Here is an 18,853-nt window from a genome sequence, read left to right as displayed (position 1 = left end):
AGCCTACCAGTCCTCATCATGAGCTTACACCTTGTCTCCTGGAACGTGAACGAGTTTCATTCTTCTGGCACCCGTGGTCCTAGGAAGCTCATCTTGAGACAGGAACTTCAGCCAGCAGTGATTGGTCGCTTGGATATACTCCTGCTCCAGGAGCATAAGCTTTCAGTGGCTCATTCCCGTAGCTGCGGGAAGATCCTCCCTGGACGCTCTCACACCTATTGGGAGCCCTCGATCGGTGCACAGGGGAGGAGTGGCGGTGTCTGTACTTCCGTTTGCGAGTCGTTTGCCCAGGGAGTTTTTGGTCATGGTACGTTGATCCCAGGCCGTGCACTTTGGGTTGGCCTAGAGTTGGAGGGCTCCAAAATAGGAATCCTCAACATCTATGCACCCACAGACCTCCGATGCAGAGCCACTTTCTGGAGGACACTCACAGAGATTCTCCCAGACATGGATTCGTGGATTGTTGGAGGTGACTTCAACAATCTGGAGACTTTGGAGGACCAGCAGGGCAGAGGACCAAAGTTTACAGGTATAGCTCAGGCAGAGCAGTCCGCTTGGGACTCCTTTATCTTCGCGACAGGAGGTAGGGACAGCTGGAGAGACCCGTCCTTCCGCCGATCGCACGGGAGCTTGGACTTCTCGTGGGGCTTCCGCAGGGAAGGAGGCAGACTCCTGGAGAGACTGGACAGATTTTATGTCAGTGATTGGGCCATCAGCAGAGGTGGTCAAGTGGGTATAGTGCCAGGGACGACACTCTCCGACCACGCGCCAGTGCTCTTATCACTAGACTCGGCAGCTCAGTCCCTTTCTCCCCGTTCGTGCAGGATTCCTAATTCCATCTTCTCTAGGGAGGAGGTGCGCAGTAGTATCGGTAGCCTTTGGGACACAGATTGGGGTGAGTGCATGGATCTGGTAGAGTCGGTGGCGCAGGCTTTGCAGGAGTCCAGCTAGATTTGCCAGCTTGCAGCCCTTCAGGTTCGCCAGGAGTGGTGGGGCAGAGAGAGCTCTTCGTAGGGACCTCGCCTCCATTCAGCGACTCCAGCAGGCAGCTCCGGGTTCGGAGGAGCTTCGGATCCAGGCCCTTCGAGCCAGAGCCCTTCTTGAGGAGACTCTCCAGCGTCGCTCAGAGTTTTCTTATCACGCCTCCCTCTCCTACTGGGCTCGGAAGGGCGACCGGATGAGCAAAGAGTTCTTCAAGACGCATGGCCAGAGGGCAGCAGGTGATCAGCTCCGGAGTCTTAGGACAGCGGAGGGGCACATCGTTACTGATCCGGAAGAGGTCTTGGGGTTGGCTACCGACTTCTACAGGACTCTTTTCCAGCAGAAGCAGCTTGCCCCCCGTACTAGACGTTCCCGCGAGGAGGTGTGGAGGCACATTCCAGCCCTTGTTCAGCCCAGCATGCAGACGACGTTGATGGCACCGTTCACTACTGTCGAGATGCAGGAGGCCTTGATGGCCATCGATGGGCAGAAATGCCCTGGCGAGGATGGGCTCTCTCGCGCTTTCTTCACCTCTTTCTGGGATCAGATCCATCAGCCCCTCCTAGCAGCCCTCCAGAGGATTTTCAGCAGCGGACATATGCCAGAGAGCCTCTCTTCGGGATTGATTTGCCTCATCCCGAAGGGAGGAGACCGACAGGAGATCCGTCAGTGGTGCCCGATCACTCTCCTCACCACTGCCTACAAAATCCTTGCCAAGATGATCAGCGCCAGAGTTCGGCCACTACTTCCTGATCTCATTCATGACACTCAGACAGGCTTTGTCCAGGATCGCAGTATCCTGGATAATGTCTTTACCTTCTCAGAGGCGACGGAGTGGGCTCAGCATAGTGGGTCGCACTTAGCCATCCTACTTCTCGACTTTGAGAAGGCCTACGATCGAGTGGACTGGTCCTTCCTGAAGCGTACTTTGGAGAGACTAGGATTCCCAGTAGCATGGATTCAGGGTATCTCAGCGTTATACAGGACAGCTTCCAGCAGGGTCATCATCGGCAGCAGGATGGGAGAGCGATTTCGATTGGAGAGATCAGTGCGTCAGGGTTGCCCCCTCGCTCCTTACCTGTTTCTCTTCTTCGCCGAGGCGATGACATACTACCTTCGGGCGAGGTCGACCGGGATCCGGGGTGTTCGCCTTCCCATCAGGGAGGACACGGAGCTCCTGGACTCGGAGTATGCAGATGACACAGCGCTGTACGTTCAAGATGATGAGATGATGCTGGAGAGGGTGAGGCTGGCCTTAGAGGTCTTCTGCTCGGCAGCCGGTGCGAAAATCAACTGGAACAAATCAGTTGGTTTTCTCACAAACCCTGGGGCATGCTCACAGTGGGGGAGGTTTTTGGGTTTCAGATGGATCCCGCGAGGACAGACAACTAGATATCTCGGCTTTCAGGTCGGCCTGGACATCACGCCAGCTCAGCAGTTTCTCCCGGTGCTAGATTCCATTCGACGGAAGCTGACTTTCTGGAGCACTGCTAAGCTCTCTTGCAGGTCGTGCTCTTGTAGTCAACCAGGTTCCCCTGCCCACGGCCTGGTATGTGGCCTCTTGTTGGTGCTTCTCGAGATCCAGCGTGGCACAGCTCAGGAGAATGGTCCGGAATTTCCTGTGGTCTGGGGGGGATGGTCTCAGAGATACCAGAGCCAGGGTAGCCTGGCAGACAGTCATTCTTCCGCAGGCTGAGGGTGGCTTGGGGGTCATTCATCCTGAGCTTCAGAGTCAGGCCCTGCTGGGCAAGTTAGTTATCCGCGGTTTGACCCCGGGGGGGCAAACGTGGAAGATGTTACTTCAGCAGGGGATCAGTTCTTGCATCCCGCGCCGAGGTGGAGAAAGAGTGGCTACCGTCCCTCCGGTGGATCTTCACCTCTGCACCGCTTACTCACCCCCGCTCCCCGCTCATTCGTAGCCTTCTCATGGTTTGGAGGCGACTCCGTATCAGTCTCCTCCAGTCCCCTCCTAGCTGTCAGGAGGAGATCGACCGCCAGCCGCTCATCTGGAACGATCAGGTCAGAGAGGTCACATATCCTGTGGGACGGTTGGATGCGGGGGCCAGCCCGGTCCCTTCGAGTTTGGAGGGACACTTACAGACACTTGGAGACCGTTGCTCTAGCAGACGCAGCTAGAGGTGTCCGTGGAGCTCAGGCGAGACGCACAGAGATAGACGGAGCGATTCCTGCCGGTTGGTTGGTTCCACCCGAAATTCAGATCCTCATGCCTGGTGATGACCGTTGGCTTGGACGGTTCACCCCCCGTGGCATCCCACTGGTAGTTGCAGGCCGGATGGACGACACCTCTGTTTCCTTCTTCGCGGTTTTGGGGGACGGCCGACTCAGGAGAGAGGGTGTGCTCATCAACCCCCTTCTCTCGTGGCAGAGGGTTCGGGTCATAGGCCTCGTGGGGAAGGTTTGGCGGATCGATCCTAATATAGAGCAAGATCAACTGCAGTTATGGCGACTCTGGCTTTGGGAGGGGCGGGCCCTGTCAGAGCTTGATTGGGACCCAGGTGAGTGGAGATGGCCAGAGGTTGTGGCAGGCCAGGGGCCGACCCCTTTCTTCACTTACAGCACGACATTGGGCAGGAGAGTTCTCGGGAGGATGCAGAGCCGCCCGCCCACCCAGCGGCCCAGTTGGTATGCTCAGGGTATCTCCAGGCTATTTTTGCAGGCCTTCTGGAAGGCCTTGTGGGAGAGCTGGCGGCCGCGGAAGATTTCCTACTTCCTTTGGCTACTCGCCCACAAGGGTCTTCCAGTGGGGAGCCGGTTGCGGCAGATTGGTTAGGATGGACTTTGTCAGATTTGTCATGAGGACGAGGAGTCACCAAAACACTGCCTGTGGAGCTGCACTCGCGCCCAAGAAGTGTGGAGGTGGACCTTCGGGATCCTTACTCGCGCAGCACCAGAGCTAGGTTTGATCACCTCGGGCGCGTTCTGCTGGTGCAGCACCACACCTGGCTTTCATCAGTTGTTCGAGGCAGGCCCGCAGGACCCCATGTTCCTTATCACACAGGGGACTTGGGGGCCGCTCGAGGGCATCCCGCCACACCTAGCAGAGGCGGACACAGGATCTCAGGAGAGGCAACCAGTCTGGGAGATTATTAGTAGCATCGCTGGTTGCCAGGAGCTGATCATACATACCTTTTCTTTCGCATCTCCACCTCCCTTCGCACAGCACCTTCCACCCCACTCAGTACTTACTCCACCTATCACGAAATACGCTTTGATCGGGATCACTCACCTTCTTACTCCGGCCCTCTGTACATACTTCTTGCTTATATTGACTTCATACCCCTTTTAGAGGATCGTGCTGCCCTTGTCACCCGCTCACTACACGAGGCTGCCATTCACGCTTTTTCCCACACCACCCGCTCCACCCGCCCACCACCTCCTAAAACCGTATCCTGTAATAGTTGGTATGATGATGAGTGTAAGGCCTTACGCCGTCAACTCAGATTCGAAACCAAAAACAGTCTTCCAAGCGCACCAGATACGCTACGTGAATACCGTAGACTGGTACGGAGGAAGAAACTAGACTTCGTTCGTCGGAACGAGGAGGAGCTACTGAACATTTTGTTTAGTAACAACTCTAAGGACTTCTGGCGGAGATTTCTAGAAGGACGGTCCCCTCCGCCACTCATTGACACCCAGATCTAGTTTGATTATGCACGCACACTTTATGACATCCCAAATCAGTCAATCCCTAGCCTCTCACACATGCCTTGTCCCACATCCTGCACTCTCTTCACTAGAGGAGGAGTAAAGGATGTCGTAATGAAACTTCATAATGGCCAAGCGAAGGATCATGAGGGGCTATGCACTGAGTTCATTGCATATGGATTAACCTCCTAGCCCCGATCTTAGCAAAGCTTTTTAATGAAGCGGTTTGTTTGGGATTTCCACACACTTGGACCATTAACACTATCTCACCCATCCACAAGGCAGGGGATCCCATGAGCCCGGAGAACTACAAGACCATTATGATTGGACATGTCGTGTCCAAGATTTATGCATCAGTGCTTGACTCCGAGGTTAGCAGACTTGCAGAGTGTCGAGGACTTAGAGCAGCAGGATAGGCCAGATTCCGGCATGATCATGGAACCATGGACCACATTCTCACGCTCAAATGTATCATCGAGGAGGCGAGGTCACGGAAGCAGAGGGTTTATTATTGCTTTGTGGATTTCCGTAAGGCATTTGACACCGTCCCGAGAGCCCGCCTCATACGGCGCCTACAGGACTTGGGTTATGACCGGGAGATTATTTGGGCTGTCATGGCACTTTACGAGAGAGTTTCTGGCAGAGTTCGGGCAGGATCTGGGTGGACAGACGAGATCATGAGCACCATCGGGGTCAAACAAGGGTGTCCTTTGTCGCCTACCTTGTTTGGCCTCTACATTGACGAGCTTGAGACAGTGATGTAGACACAGGGGGGTGTAGGTTGCTCTCTTGCGGGCACGCTGATCCAGATTTTGCTCTATGCAAATGACGTGACTCTTGTCTTCCTCAGCAGAGGGGCTTTAGAGACACCTAGACGCACTACAGTCCTTTTGTAAAACTCATAATTTGAAGGTCAACCTGGGTAAAACCAAGGTCATGATCTTTAATATATCTCGAGCCATCATGCGTCAGGAGCAGTTGACATTTGCGGGGTCATCTGTTGAGATAGTTTCATCATACACTTATCTTGGGGTTATCTTCTCCGGACCCAGCTTCACTATGAGACCCGCGATGCATGCACGCTTGAGTAGAGGGTATGGCTCATTGGCCAGACTAGAGAGGCAGTGCTTCCACTCGCACTTTTAGGATCCACGCACCAAGGGGTTACTTTTTAACTCCTTAGCTCGCCCAGCAGGGATGTACGGCAGTTCTTGTTGGGGGCCAGACTTGTCAGATATAGAGTAGGCCCGTGTGGAGTGACTACAAGTTCTCATGTTATCACAGATGACTCGTGATAAGTCATTCGTTCCTCACCAGATCATTCAGGCTGAGTTTGCACCCCCTTAACAGCTAGATGTTGCATTTCAGGTCATCACATATCTGTACCAAGTTAGGAAATATGGGGATTATACCTCGGGGCGTAGTAGGCTACCATGCATAGCTCTATCCTCTTCTATGGCACTTGCAGCAGGAGGAGATCAGAGGTGCTGGTATGCACGTACAAAGAGATGGTTTGAGCAACTGGGGCTCCACATGGATAGACTACCTCCCTTCTAGTATAGCATGGATGCTCCGTTTTCTTCCCTCTTATCACACGAGGTCAACTAGGTTATCCGTGAGGATCTACTACAACTACACACTTTTCGGACCTAGTTGGGACCAAGTGAACTCCCAGTGAAGCTTAGCTTCTACAGAGATCACTTCTTACATATCACAGCGGAGGGTTTCATTGACCCACCAGGATACACACAGATTCACCTACCCCACTCGTTGAGGATCTCTCTTGGGCAGTTCCCGTTCTCTTCACACAGACTTCGCATCGAGAGCGGCAGAGTAGAGCGACTACCCAGAGAGCGGCGCATATGCACACTATGTGACATACAGGACGTTGAGACAGAGGAGCATTTCATCTTCAGGTGTCCTGTGTACTATGAGATCCGAGGACGTTTCCACTGCCTCTTCACAGATAGTTATGGGATTTTAGCCCGTTTCCTCTCCTACCCAGACCAGCGGTGTTTGGCAGGTTTCATTCATGAGGCACTTAGACACCGCAAGAGGATACTCCGAGCATGGAGACAGGAGCAGACTTCTTCCTCGATTGATCCCTCTCAGAGCTCTATCACGGAGTTCTTTCTGTCATGACAAGAGAAATCACTAATCTGTGATTAGTAGACATTAAAACATTATTATTATGTTATACGCCAATGGTGTAACATGTATTTGTATTTATGATGGACACCAACTGATTTGTTATGGCAGTGGATCATCTGACTAGATAGGACTAGTCGAGCTGGAGCCACTGCTTCAGACAGCATCGAATTTGGACATGTGATACTTATTCTATTAATAAAAATGTGCACACACGTGTCTAGGTCCTAGGGGCAATAGGAAGGGAAGGGTGCATTAAGGTGCATTGAATGGTAGATGCATGGGTCATAGGCTAAGGGTAGGTGTAAATGGCAAGATGGAACTTGAGTGATCTCAAGGGACATTAATGAAAGGGTATCACCCTTTCATTGTGAATCTCACGTTGCATTCTCTCTACCACATTGCATTCATCCGTCATCTCTCTCCCACCTTGCATGTAGGTCGAAATAGAAACAAGTACTCTCACAAGGGCGCTCTTCCCCATTGGAGGGCCAATCGGCATTCAAATTCTGCATGCATTGCACACATTTGCATTCTCGAAAATGTGGATTTTCACATTTGGTATCAGAGCGGTGACGATCCACGAGCGAGACGAGAAGAGGGCGACAGTTGCGGACAATGGAAGTCGCAAGAGAAGTTGCGGAAGAGGATCACGACCGACCGATCTCCGAGGTTCTTAGACAAGGGATTTTTCTGAAATTTCTGGTCTTGAACAGTCCCAAATGTGAATGTACCCTTAAAAGCCTTAAACCGTGAGGAAAAGGGATCCCCCGTTCTCCCCAACGGAAAGTCGGATCGGAATAAGATTTTAAGGGGGTGATCCACCCATCAAGTACCCCCTATAACGGTATCTAGAGCTCCAATCCGCTCAAAACAAGTAGCCCAAACAGAGCGTACCAGTTTACAGCAGAAATATAAGAAGAAAAGCTTGAAAGAGAAGGGAAAGGAGGTCATTTTAAGTGTCTTCTCAACACAAATGAAGCGGGAGTTGGATAAGTACCACCAACTCTACAACACTTGACTTTTGCTGTAAAATAAACCTCTTTTTTTTTTGAATTACAACAAAACATTTTCTCTCTTGTATTACTAAAAGGAAAGAATGGAAGGGGAAGGGACATATAACAATGAACTTACTCCTTTTCCTCCATTACCCCAAGGAGAGAGAGAGAGAGAACACCTTCATCCCCTCTTGAAGAGGAGGGATTAGGTGAGAGTTATACACATCTTGAGTATGATAACCCACAAATAGATTTACAGCAGTCTCTCCTTCAAGAACCTCTTGATAGGGAGTTCTCCTTTCGTAATGAAAGAAGAAATGAGACCAGCCAAGAACAAGGTCATGAGTTCACACCTTCAACTCAAAGCCCAGTACACATGGATTATAATCCAAGTACAAGAGGAAGAGAGGAGACTCCTGTTGATAAGCTGATTTTCCAGCTTAGCAATATGATTGAGCAGTCCATTATGACAAGATTAGGGACTAAGAGGACTTTAAACTTCGGGGATGAAGCATTGAGTACCCCTTCTAAGAGGTCCAAATTCCAACCGCGAGAGAGAATTGAGTTCCTCAAATATGATGGGGCAAGGGAGGCTGACAAAATCCTCAATTGGATTCGTCATTTTGAGCTATACTTTGCCCATCAAGACAAGACCGAGCAAGAGAAGCTTGCTCTTCCAAAATTGTGAAAACCAATTCTGTAAAAGGGAAAGGCAAAGCATCCAAGCAGGAGGGTGAGGCTTCTACCTCCTCATCCCAAAACTCTACGATGAACATAGAACCAAGAGTAAATGCTATCCATTCAGCCAACACTGGTGTATGGATGTGTGAACTGAATAGAGAGTAGGCATATTCATTGTAGAGTATGGACAGAGAATAAATATTTTTCTCCTCCATGTAGAGCGTCTGATAAGATAAATAGGGCTGAAATAGAAGAGTTGGAAAAAGAGATTGAAGGTCTATAGTTTCTATAGACTAAGTAGCTCTCCATCGCAAAATCATCCATAGCCAAGGTCTACCCAGTTCAATGAAAACATTTGGGTGAGAGAATCGTTCTAATACTGACCAATTTGTTGAGAATGTGTTTAAGCGGTTACTGTAAAGAGATTTCAGCAGCTAAGTATTCATAAGAGGATTCTGAGCATGAAGAGATACTGAAGAGGCACTGCAGTGGTACTTATGCATTTTGAATATTCAGCATCAAGAGGAACCAGAACTTGAAGATGAGATTTAAGTTCGGTTCAGAAGAGATCGTGTACTACCAGGAGAAGATTATTTGCAGATTATGAAGAGGAGATGCAAATGCAGAAGTAAAAGAGAAGCGTACGCAAGAGAAAGAGACAAGAGAGGATCCAGAAGAGGACTTCTGCCCATTCAAGCAGGAGGGAGTGTCATGACAAGAGAAATCACTAATCTTTGATTAGTAGACATTAAAACATTATTATTATGTTATACGCCAATGGTGTAACATGTATTTGTATTTATGATGGACACTGACCGATTTGTTATGGCGGTGGATCATCTGAGTAGATAGGACTAGTCGAGCTGGAGCCACTGCTTCAGACGGCATCGAATTTGGACATGTGATACTTATTCTATTAATAAAAATGTGCACACACGTGTCTAGGTCCTAGGGGCAATAGGAAGGAAAGGGTGCATTAAGGTGCATTGAATGGTAGATGCATGGGTCATAGGCTAAGGGTAGGTGTAAATGGCAAGATGGAACTTGAGTGATCTCAAGGGACATTAATGAAAGGGTATCACCCTTTCATTGTGAATCTCACGTTGCATTCTCTCTACCACATTGCATTCATCCATCATCTCTCTCCCACCTTGCATGTAGGTCGAAATAGAAACAAGTACTCTCACGAGGGCGCTCTTTCCCATTGGAGGGCCAATCGGCATTCAAATTCTGCATGCATTGCACACATTTGCATTCTCGAAAAGTGTGGATTTTCACACTTTCAGCTAGATCACACGGACCCCCACGAGACGAGGCCTCAACATGACCGTGACCGGGAGCCCGTGACCCGACAGCTTAGACAGAGGGTCGACACACAGATCACACTTGGAGACATCCCCTCCTTGTTTAGAGTTGGAGCCCGACCGACGAGGGTCACAGTAGCCCTGGTTAGACGCAAAGCTACGACCAAGAGACGCATGCAAGGGAGAAGCAATTTCTGCAAAGTACTTTATAAACCTCCGAAAGTATGAACACAACCCAAGGAAGCTTCTAACTTCATGCAGATTTTTCAGAATTGGCCAACTCCTTATGGCCTCAACTTTTGTAGGATCCATCTTGACTCCATCCTTTAACACTAAATGACCGAGAAAATGAATCTCATGCATAAAGAACTCACTTTTCTTGGTGTTTATTAACAGCTTGTGTCTTTTCAACTCTTGAAACACAATAGTGAGGTGTTTCCTGTGCTCTTGCTCATTTTTAGAGAACACAATGATGTCATCGAAGAAAGTGCCCACAAACTTTCTGTGTGCTCTAAAAATTATGTCCATCATTCTATTGAAAGTGGCAGGTGCATCAGTCAAACCAAAAGGCACAAGGAACTTCTATAAGCCAAATGAAGTGCGGAAGGCAGTCTTGTAGACATCTTCAGGCCGTATCCTTATCTAATGGTATCCACTTTTAAGGTCAATACGACTGAACATTGAGGAACCTCCAACCGATCCAATATATCATCAATGCGTGGAATTGGAAAACGGTTCTTAATTGTGACTTAATTCAAAGCCCTATAATCAATACACATTCTCCAACTGCCATCCTTCTTTTGCACAAGCAACACAGGGGAACAGTAAGGAGAATTACTTGGCTGTATTAATCCCTTTCCAAGAGTTCCTTCACTTGTGACATTATCTCTTCTTGTTGTGCCTTACTGACACGATAGGGACGTATATTAGGCGGTGAGCTTCCTGGAATTATATCAATTTGATGATCCTCGGGCCTCTTGGGAGGTAATTCTTGAGGAAGTGGATCTAAGAAACAATCCTGAAAATCTTAAATAAAAGCAGCCCTTTCTTAATATAAAGCAGAAAGAGTAGAGCCTTCCTGAACTGGTTGGCTGTCCTCTTTGACAAATATCAAGTACGCTGAAATATGACGCTTTATTACATTGGAAATATAAGAAGCTGAAACTACAGGGATGGACTCCCCTTTCAACTTTACATCAAGTACATGATTTTTGCCTCTATGAGTTAAAGAAATCTTCTTGTTTCTCATCTGCACATCAACCCCCACCCTGTACATCCAAGGCATCCCAAGCAAAGCATCACACTCTGGCAAAGGCATAATGTAGAAGTCCTCTGCATCCTGATATCCCTAGATATGCATCCTCAACTTGCCAATGATAGGAGTGACAGGTGTGTTGAGTTCAGGGTTGGCCATATCGCACATGCCGGATGGCCCCGTTTCCTCAAGCTTGATGCCAAGCCTTCCTGCCATATCAGGAGTTATGAAATTCGCCTTTGCCCCAGAATCAAAGAAAAACAAACAATTCTGATTTCTGCTTTTTCCCCATGCTCTGCACATCTCAGTCTTCTTCGTTTCCTCTTCATCATGTGCATGTGGCAAACTCCCAATCACATCTAGAAGAAGTCCTGCGGAAGGTTTAGGCCTTTTGCCCTTCCGATCAGCCTATTTATCATCATTCTTATCATCATCTAACCTGTCTCTTTTCTTGGATGGGCAATCATAAGAGCGGTGTCCCTCTCCTTTGCATATAAAACATTTGTTTTGCTCCATCAGTGACTTTTTCTCTTCATCAGATAACTTGGTACGGAGCTATTTATTAGGCTGTCCACGCCTTTGACCAACTTTGAATTGGGCTTTTCCTTCCTTTTGAAACAGTCGTTTGCCATAATTTTTATTTTCAGATTTGATGTCCTTCTTATCCTGGTGTTTGGCAGCCTGTTTGCTGTCTTCTTTCTTTTTTTGCTGTTGTACATACCTGTCCTATATCTGTAAATATGCTTGATCATCTCAAATGTGTCACTTTGAATGTACAAGGTTTGTGTGATGGTCGGAAATGGAAACTGGTCTGGCTGTATATACGCCATTTGCAACCTGATATAGTGGCTTTACAAGAGCATAATCAGCATATGTATGCTGGTAAATTTGGACATTTTGCTGGTTATGACTGGTTAAGCATGATCTTCACCCTATTGTGGCCTTCAATGATCACCATGGTCGATGGATGATCATACAATGCCTTGTTCAAGGCGACATCTTTGAATTTGCATCAGTATATGCTCCTCAATCTTTCGCAAATCAAGCTCTGATTTGGGATGCTATGCATAAATATCCCTGGCGGCATTATGCTTTTATTTGTGGTGATTTCAATAATGCCCACAATCGGGAGATAATACCTCGGGCCGCACTCACATGTTGGCTTCAGAAAAGCAGGCATGGTCTGATTTTTTGCTTGAGTTGACTCTGGTTGATCTTTGGAAGGAATTGCAGCCCATGCTTCCGAGCTATACCTTTCAGCACAATGCTCAATCTTCATATCAGGCACGCTTGGACAGATGGTATCGGGTTGATCCGCAGCATTCTGATGCCTTCACTTGTCAGCTTTGGATTGACCATGCTTTCACATATTCTGACCATGCTCCTCTTTGGCTGAGGCTTTCCTTGCATGAGTTTCCGGATGATAGATTGGCTTGCAGATGCCTTTTGCTGATAAATAATGCTTACCTCGACCATGCTGATTTTAAAGCCATGGTTTTTGATGCCATTCAGCCTCTTTCTCATCAGATGCACATTGATCTGGATTATGCATGGCATGCTTTTGTTGCAAGAATGCAAGCTGTTATTCGGGATTATGGTAAATCCTACATGCAGGCCACAAGGGAGACCGTGAAGCATGCCAAATACACTTGCCAGAGTTTGACTGAACGCACTCATCTTCGGCCTTTGTCTTCAAAGAAAGCATGCTGTTATGTCAGGCTAAATTCTATCTCCAATCGAATGATCATAGAAAGCTAGCTAAATGGGAGACCCGATCTCGGCAAAGGGCTTTTTTGGATAAAGGTTGCTTTCCAAGCAATTCTTTAAAAGTTTGCATTACAAAAGACAGGCTGCCAATATTTGTCGGATCCGAATGCCTCATGGTTCTTGGTCCTCATCACAATCAGAGCTTGCTACTTTTTGTGTTCAGCACTTTTCATCTCATTTTGGGCATGTGGACATTCTTTCTCCTCAGGTTGTGTCCGCCCGCCAGCTTCTTTTGCAGCATGTCCATCCTATCCTCTCTGATGCTCAAGCTTTGGAATTGGAAATTCCTTTCACTGCAAGAGAAATGTCAAACGCTGTCAAATCCTGTGGCAAATGGAAATCTCCAGGATGGGATGGTCTCACTATGGAATTTTTTCTTGCCTTCTGGGATATCCTCAAACCTACTTTGCTGCAAATGGTTAATTCAGCTTGGGAAAATCAGCAAATGCCTATGTCATGGAAAAAAGGACTTGTCAAGCTTCCTCCAAAAAAGCAGCTGTGTGATTCGCTCACTGATTGGAGACCAATAACACTCATGCCAGTCGTTTACAAGATCATAGCCAAAATGGTTGTTGATTGTATTAAGGTTATTTGCATGATGGGCTTCATCCTTCGCAATATGGCTGCGTTTCCCATAGGCATATCACAAATAATATTGCCAATGCTTACATTGGGATTGAATATGCCAAATACACGCAACAGGATGTTCTGCTCTTACAGGTGGATATTGCAAAAGCTTTTGATACAGTTCAATGGGAATTCATCTCGCAAACGATGCGAGCTTTGGGGTTTGGAACAAAAATGCAGTAGATTATTTACTAGCTTTACAGGGACAGCAATGCAGCTTGCATTCTTTTTGGAGATCTCTCTGATGAGTGGACTCTTCGTTGTTCGCTCCATCAAGGATGTCCCCTTAGTGCTTTATTGTATGCCATTGCTACCCATCCTATGCTGCAATATATTGATCATCTCGTGGCTACAGGCTCCCTTCATGGTTTGGAATTGAATGCAAACCACAGCATGGTTACTCAAGCCTATGCACACAGCAGCAAGGAAGGACGGAAGCATGGGAGACTTGTGCCTCACCATGGCTGCCTACACAGCGACAATCAAGGTTCACATGCACAAACTCTGCCTTATGCTGGGCTGTTTACTGGAGCAGCAGGAAGGCATGTTTTTGGGATACGATTACCAAGCTCACAGAAGCTCTAGGAGAGCAACACAGGCTGACGTGTTTTAAAAGTGCCACAAGGAGGTAGGTGAACATTTATGGGTGTCACAAGGTTCCACATCTAGTTGGCACCCTGCTGATAGAGGGTGGCACCCTGTGCACATATTTTGTATATGATTTGGTCCATCCTGGGACAAATATATATTGCTGTTTCTACACTCTCTCTCTTCAGGATTGTTCAAATACTTTCTGCACACATCTATCTCTATACACGTGTACACACCACAGGAAGAATTTGGATTTGATTTTAATACTGTGTGATTCCTAGGCACTATCTTGTTGTTTAGCTTCAGTTGCGGGGAACGTTGGCTGCGGCAAGCAACCTCCACCCCTCTCTTCTAACATGGTATTAGAGAGATTCACAAGTATTGGGAGCTTGAAGGTGAGAACCTTTAGAAAGGAGACCTCGGTTCAGCTTGTAGAATCGACTTCTATGTTTGAAAGGCAGGTTCCCTTATGAAAAGGATAGAAATCGACTTCTACGTCTGAAAACGGGTTCCTTGTGAGAAGGAGGGAGATCCAGATTCAGGCAGGTGTGCAAATTCCTAAGCCCTTGACATCCTTCTCATGGTGGCTACCAATAGACTAATCCCTAACTTTAAAGAAACAGGTAAGTCCCACGGAGGGCAATCGACTTCTACGTCTGAAGGACAGGTTCCCTTGGAAGAAGGGAGATCCATATTCAAGCAAGTGTACGAATTCCTAAGCCCTTCACATCCTTATCATGATGGCTGCTAATAGACTAATCCCTAGCTTTAAAGAAATACACAAGTTCGATGGAATCAATTACCTATTATGGAAGATGACGATTCGGAGCCACCTAGTGGTTCAGATGATTTTGGGAAATCATGACATGAGTGGAACTAAAGCCACAGCCTACCAGAAATACCAGAAATGCAGTTACAGTGGTGACACCGGAAGATCCCATCGCAGTGAGGGGTTGGGAACTGTGTGATGCATAGGCCGTTGCCATTATCATTGGCAGGATTGCAAATTCAGTCCTCTCACATATTTAGTTTGCGGACACAGCCTTTGGTGCATGGACCATCCTCAAAGATATGTAAGAGGTGAACAATGATGGGAGTATTTTCGACCTTGAGATAGAGTTGCATAGCATGCACATGGATGAGGATCACTCAGTTCAAGAGCACATCACCAAGATGAAGGTGGTGAGGGATCAACTCTCAGTGGTTGTTGGTCAAAAGACAATTCGCCAAGGATGGCTAGGGCTCTTGCTTGGCATGCTTCCAGGAGCTACAAAGGGTTTGTCGCAACTATGATTGCAGGGCAGCAGTTGGCAACAGTGACTTTTGAGGAGCTAGTGCCTCTGCTTCTATAGTAGGAAGCCTGAGAGATGAAATACAACGGATCCAATGACAAGGCCTTGAATGTTCAAGACAAGAGTAAAGGCACAGGTAAGGGCAAGCCTGGTGACAGCAAGCCCAACAACAACAAAAAGAGAAATGACGACTGACGACGATGATGAGGACTCCTCGTCTAGTGAGAGCAAGAAGAAAACGAAGTAGCTCTATTGCAACCAGCTAGGGCATTTTGCAAAGGACTGCAGAAAGAAGAAGGCTGACCTAAAGAGGAGGAAGGAATCCAATCAGGCATCAAAAGAGTCAAAACCAGCAGCAAGTGTGGTAATCACGGAGGAGCTTCTATTGGTAACCACTAGAAGTGTTGCCTAGGTAGGATTTGCAGACCTTGGTGTACGAGTATTTATGTCTGGTCCGGGGAGAGGAACCCACAACTTTTGTGGAGATAAAGGACAGTAAAGAGTGCTCAGATTGCTCTGCGTACAAAGCTGATATCATCGGCATGAGGGTGAAGGATCTTAGGAGTCAGAGTCAGATGGAAGCTGGGACACTGATGAAAGCACTAATAAATTACACAGGGAAGCTGTGAGTGCCTCCAGGAGGTACATAGCTTGTTTTCAAAGCAAGCAAACAAATGGGGTGGATCTCCTTGTATATATTGTGTACTCATTTAGACACTAGTGGCATGCTATGGGCAGAAACTTTGTTGTATGTTTCTCAAGTAATGAGAGATTTGAGGGAAAAAGTCTTCCCGAAAGGCAGAGATGGAAGACTTGTTGCTTCTTCAAAGCTCGGATACAGGGTGTTAGAAGGTAGACTTGATGAGCCTGTTGAAGCCTTCGTGGTGTGGAGAGAGGTACATCTACAGGTGAAAGGAGTATGCTGTCATCAGGAGATTACCTACTTGAGAGCTCATCTAAAGCTCATGGTCCAGGTTTTCTAGAGATACACCTAGGCTGGGAGATCTGTGTGGATCAGCCACTTCGGTCTCACTGCTCAGGTTGGTTACTTGGCTGCGGATACTCCCAAAGTGAAGACAGGTTGAAACAAACTTTAGGAGCACGGTACTTGGAAGACTCCAGACTGTCCTTATATTATGGGGGAAACAGCTGAATGATGGCTGTACCAAGATTGCTCAAGATCACAGGTGGGATCGTGACTGAAGATGGGGGTGCCATGGACTGATGGGTAATACTAGAATTGCACCTGTGTACCATAGTGGTTCAGCATGCACCAGACCTAGAGGTGCACGAGTTGCGATCTGCATGAACAAGGACAACTCCAACTTGTTCCAGAGGGCTTCTCCATGGGAGCTTATGGAGCATCTACATCGACGTGTGGGGATTGGCCCACGATGAGTTGGTGAGAGGGGCTGTTGGAGTTTGGCAGGTCACCTCCCCATTTGTAATCCCCCAAATGAGGAGAGCATGGGGGAGGTGCACCAAGAAGGTCTCAGAGATGCCCCTGGGGCGAATTGAGAGGGTTTGCAAGGATGTGACATGGGCAGCATGCCAGCTGCCATATGGGCAGCACATGGAGCATCACCAGGCTGCCATTGAAGGGCTCAACAAGCTCTGACCAATGGGCAGAAGGGCCATGGGACAACATTTATGATCTGGACCAGCAGCAAGGGCTGCTCAAAGATGGACCCTGCAATGGAGGCTGTAACACGGATCAAAGTACTGTGCAGCAACCAGGGTTTGTTTGGAGCAGTGCAGTCAGGGCTACAAAGATATCTCCAGGGCATGAATGCAAGGAGCAGATCGATGCGCTGCAGTCAGCAGCAAAAGGTGACTCTTCTATAATCTTATGACCTCCCTGCTGGAGTGGTGGCTGCCCAAACTGAGGAACCAAACTCTCTGTAGAATGGAACAGAGAATGCCCCCCTCAGGACCCTTTTTATAGAGCTGGAGGCCTAGAGATGGCCCGACTTTCTCACAGACTGGGCCGACCCAGTCTGTGACTTCTTTGCAGCCAGCCCCTCTCTCTCCTCTCTTCAGCATTGTTCAATTACTGTCTGAACACATCTATCTCCATGCACTAGTACACACCACAGAAAGAAGTTGGATTTGTATATGATATTCTATGCACGGGCACTATCTCATTAGATTAGCTTCCGCTGCGGGGGAGCGTTGGCTGTAGCAAGCAACCTGCTGACGCCTGTCAACTCTGCTCTCTCTGCTTGTCTGGAGCAGCCCTCCGACTGGATTCCCTGCCCCAACCTGCTCCCGGATGTTGCGCATCTCTGATCCTGTTTCTGAAGATTCTTCCAGTCCGCTCTGACCTGCTTGTGAATCACGATCAGCTCCTGTTGCTGCCTCCTCAAGTGGGGCAGCAACTTCTAACCAACACAATTTTGGAAAATTATTTGTAGGAAGGTTATCAACGTAAAGCACCTTCGTTGCATGAGCATGTTTGCATACTAAAGGATCATCCAACAAAATCTATGGGAAGCCACTGAACACGATTACGAAGAATGGGTTTGCTCTTCCAAAACTCTGAATTGACCATATTCTCTGTAATGCAAAAGATCTAATCAAATAGGCACAAACCATGAATGAATCAAACTGATGGTCAAACTTTGTAATCTGGAAAAAAGACTACTAAACTCGTGTAATAAGCTTTTGGTCGTCTCACTTCGTTACCGCCTTGCACATATCAATTGAAAAAGAGGAATGTGTATGGGATTCACTTTTGGTTGCATAAAAGAGTGACTGGGGAGCCGCAGCGAGGCGGCTGAGCCTTCGAGGGACATAGGAAATCTACAGCTAACTGCCCGAAATAACAGTCTCGAGGAAAGCAACCGCATGTGCACAGCATGACGAAGGGGAGCAGCTGTCGCCGAAAAACCCAAAAAGGAAGACATAGCCTGAGACAGAAAAGGGCCAATCAAAGACGAGAGCAATGGAAGGAGGTCCAGCACCCAATGAGCAGTTACTTTTCAACAAAGCCTCACTCTCTCTCTCTCTCTCTCTCTCTCTGTATCTCTCTCGCCAATCGCCAAAAAGAGTTAAGGAGACACACACTTACGAATGCCGACAAACTCAGGCAACCGCTACAGCAGTTCTTGGAAGTTGGGTTCAGTAGGAGAGAGACAGATAATTGCAAACATACAGATTTGCCACAGATTCTTCGAAGATTCTTTGCAAGGCTCGCTCCACGGTATCTTTACTTATAGAATATACCGTATATCAATACACACATGTATCAACTGTTTTAGTCTCATAGGCTTTTAGAGATATCTATCTATCTATCTATCTATACATTCCTTAGCAGGGTAGATGCACTTGGACGATGTACCCTTGGCAACAAGGAATTGCCACGTGGCACATGGGTAAGGGATCGCTTTGCTTAGTAATTACCCTTCAAAATCATCTGTTGTAAGTAGAGTAGCTTGACCCGTCTACGACGAGTTACAGACTTGCTCCGCTAGATCTCAAGGTGTTAAAAGGTCATTGATTTCAATAAATAGAATATTAAATAAAGGCACCGCGTGGGTTGGT

General features: G+C 47.7%; 1 protein-coding gene across 4 annotated transcripts in view; it reads right to left on the bottom strand.

Annotated features, from left to right (window-relative positions):
• Nucleotides 1-18,517, bottom strand: part of LOC147880625 (lactoylglutathione lyase family protein / glyoxalase I family protein) — a 71,592-nt gene extending 53,075 nt beyond the window's left edge. Inside the window, exons 1-2 of one of the 4 annotated variants that reach the window (XM_087370847.1) lie at nucleotides 18,381-18,517; nucleotides 18,043-18,219 (exon numbers count right to left, since the gene is read on the bottom strand). In XM_087370847.1, the coding sequence (XP_087226973.1) occupies nucleotides 18,043-18,216 (174 nt within the window). In that variant the 5' untranslated portion in view covers nucleotides 18,217-18,219; nucleotides 18,381-18,517. Of the gene's footprint in view, nucleotides 1-18,042; nucleotides 18,220-18,374 lie in introns of all 4 variants that reach the window. The other 3 variants (XM_087370850.1, XM_087370849.1, XM_087370851.1) reach the window with 3 other exon arrangements.
• Nucleotides 18,518-18,853: the final 336 nt, after the last annotated feature.

The sequence above is a fragment of the Dipteris shenzhenensis genome, chromosome 32 (assembly GCF_047967505.1).
Source record: "Dipteris shenzhenensis isolate YYH24624 ecotype China chromosome 32, Dip_SZ_1.0, whole genome shotgun sequence".
In the NCBI taxonomy this organism is placed as follows: domain Eukaryota; kingdom Viridiplantae; phylum Streptophyta; class Polypodiopsida; order Gleicheniales; family Dipteridaceae; genus Dipteris; species Dipteris shenzhenensis.
The sequence above is the reverse complement of the archived record's forward strand: the minus strand, read 5'-3'. Positions and strand labels throughout refer to the sequence as shown.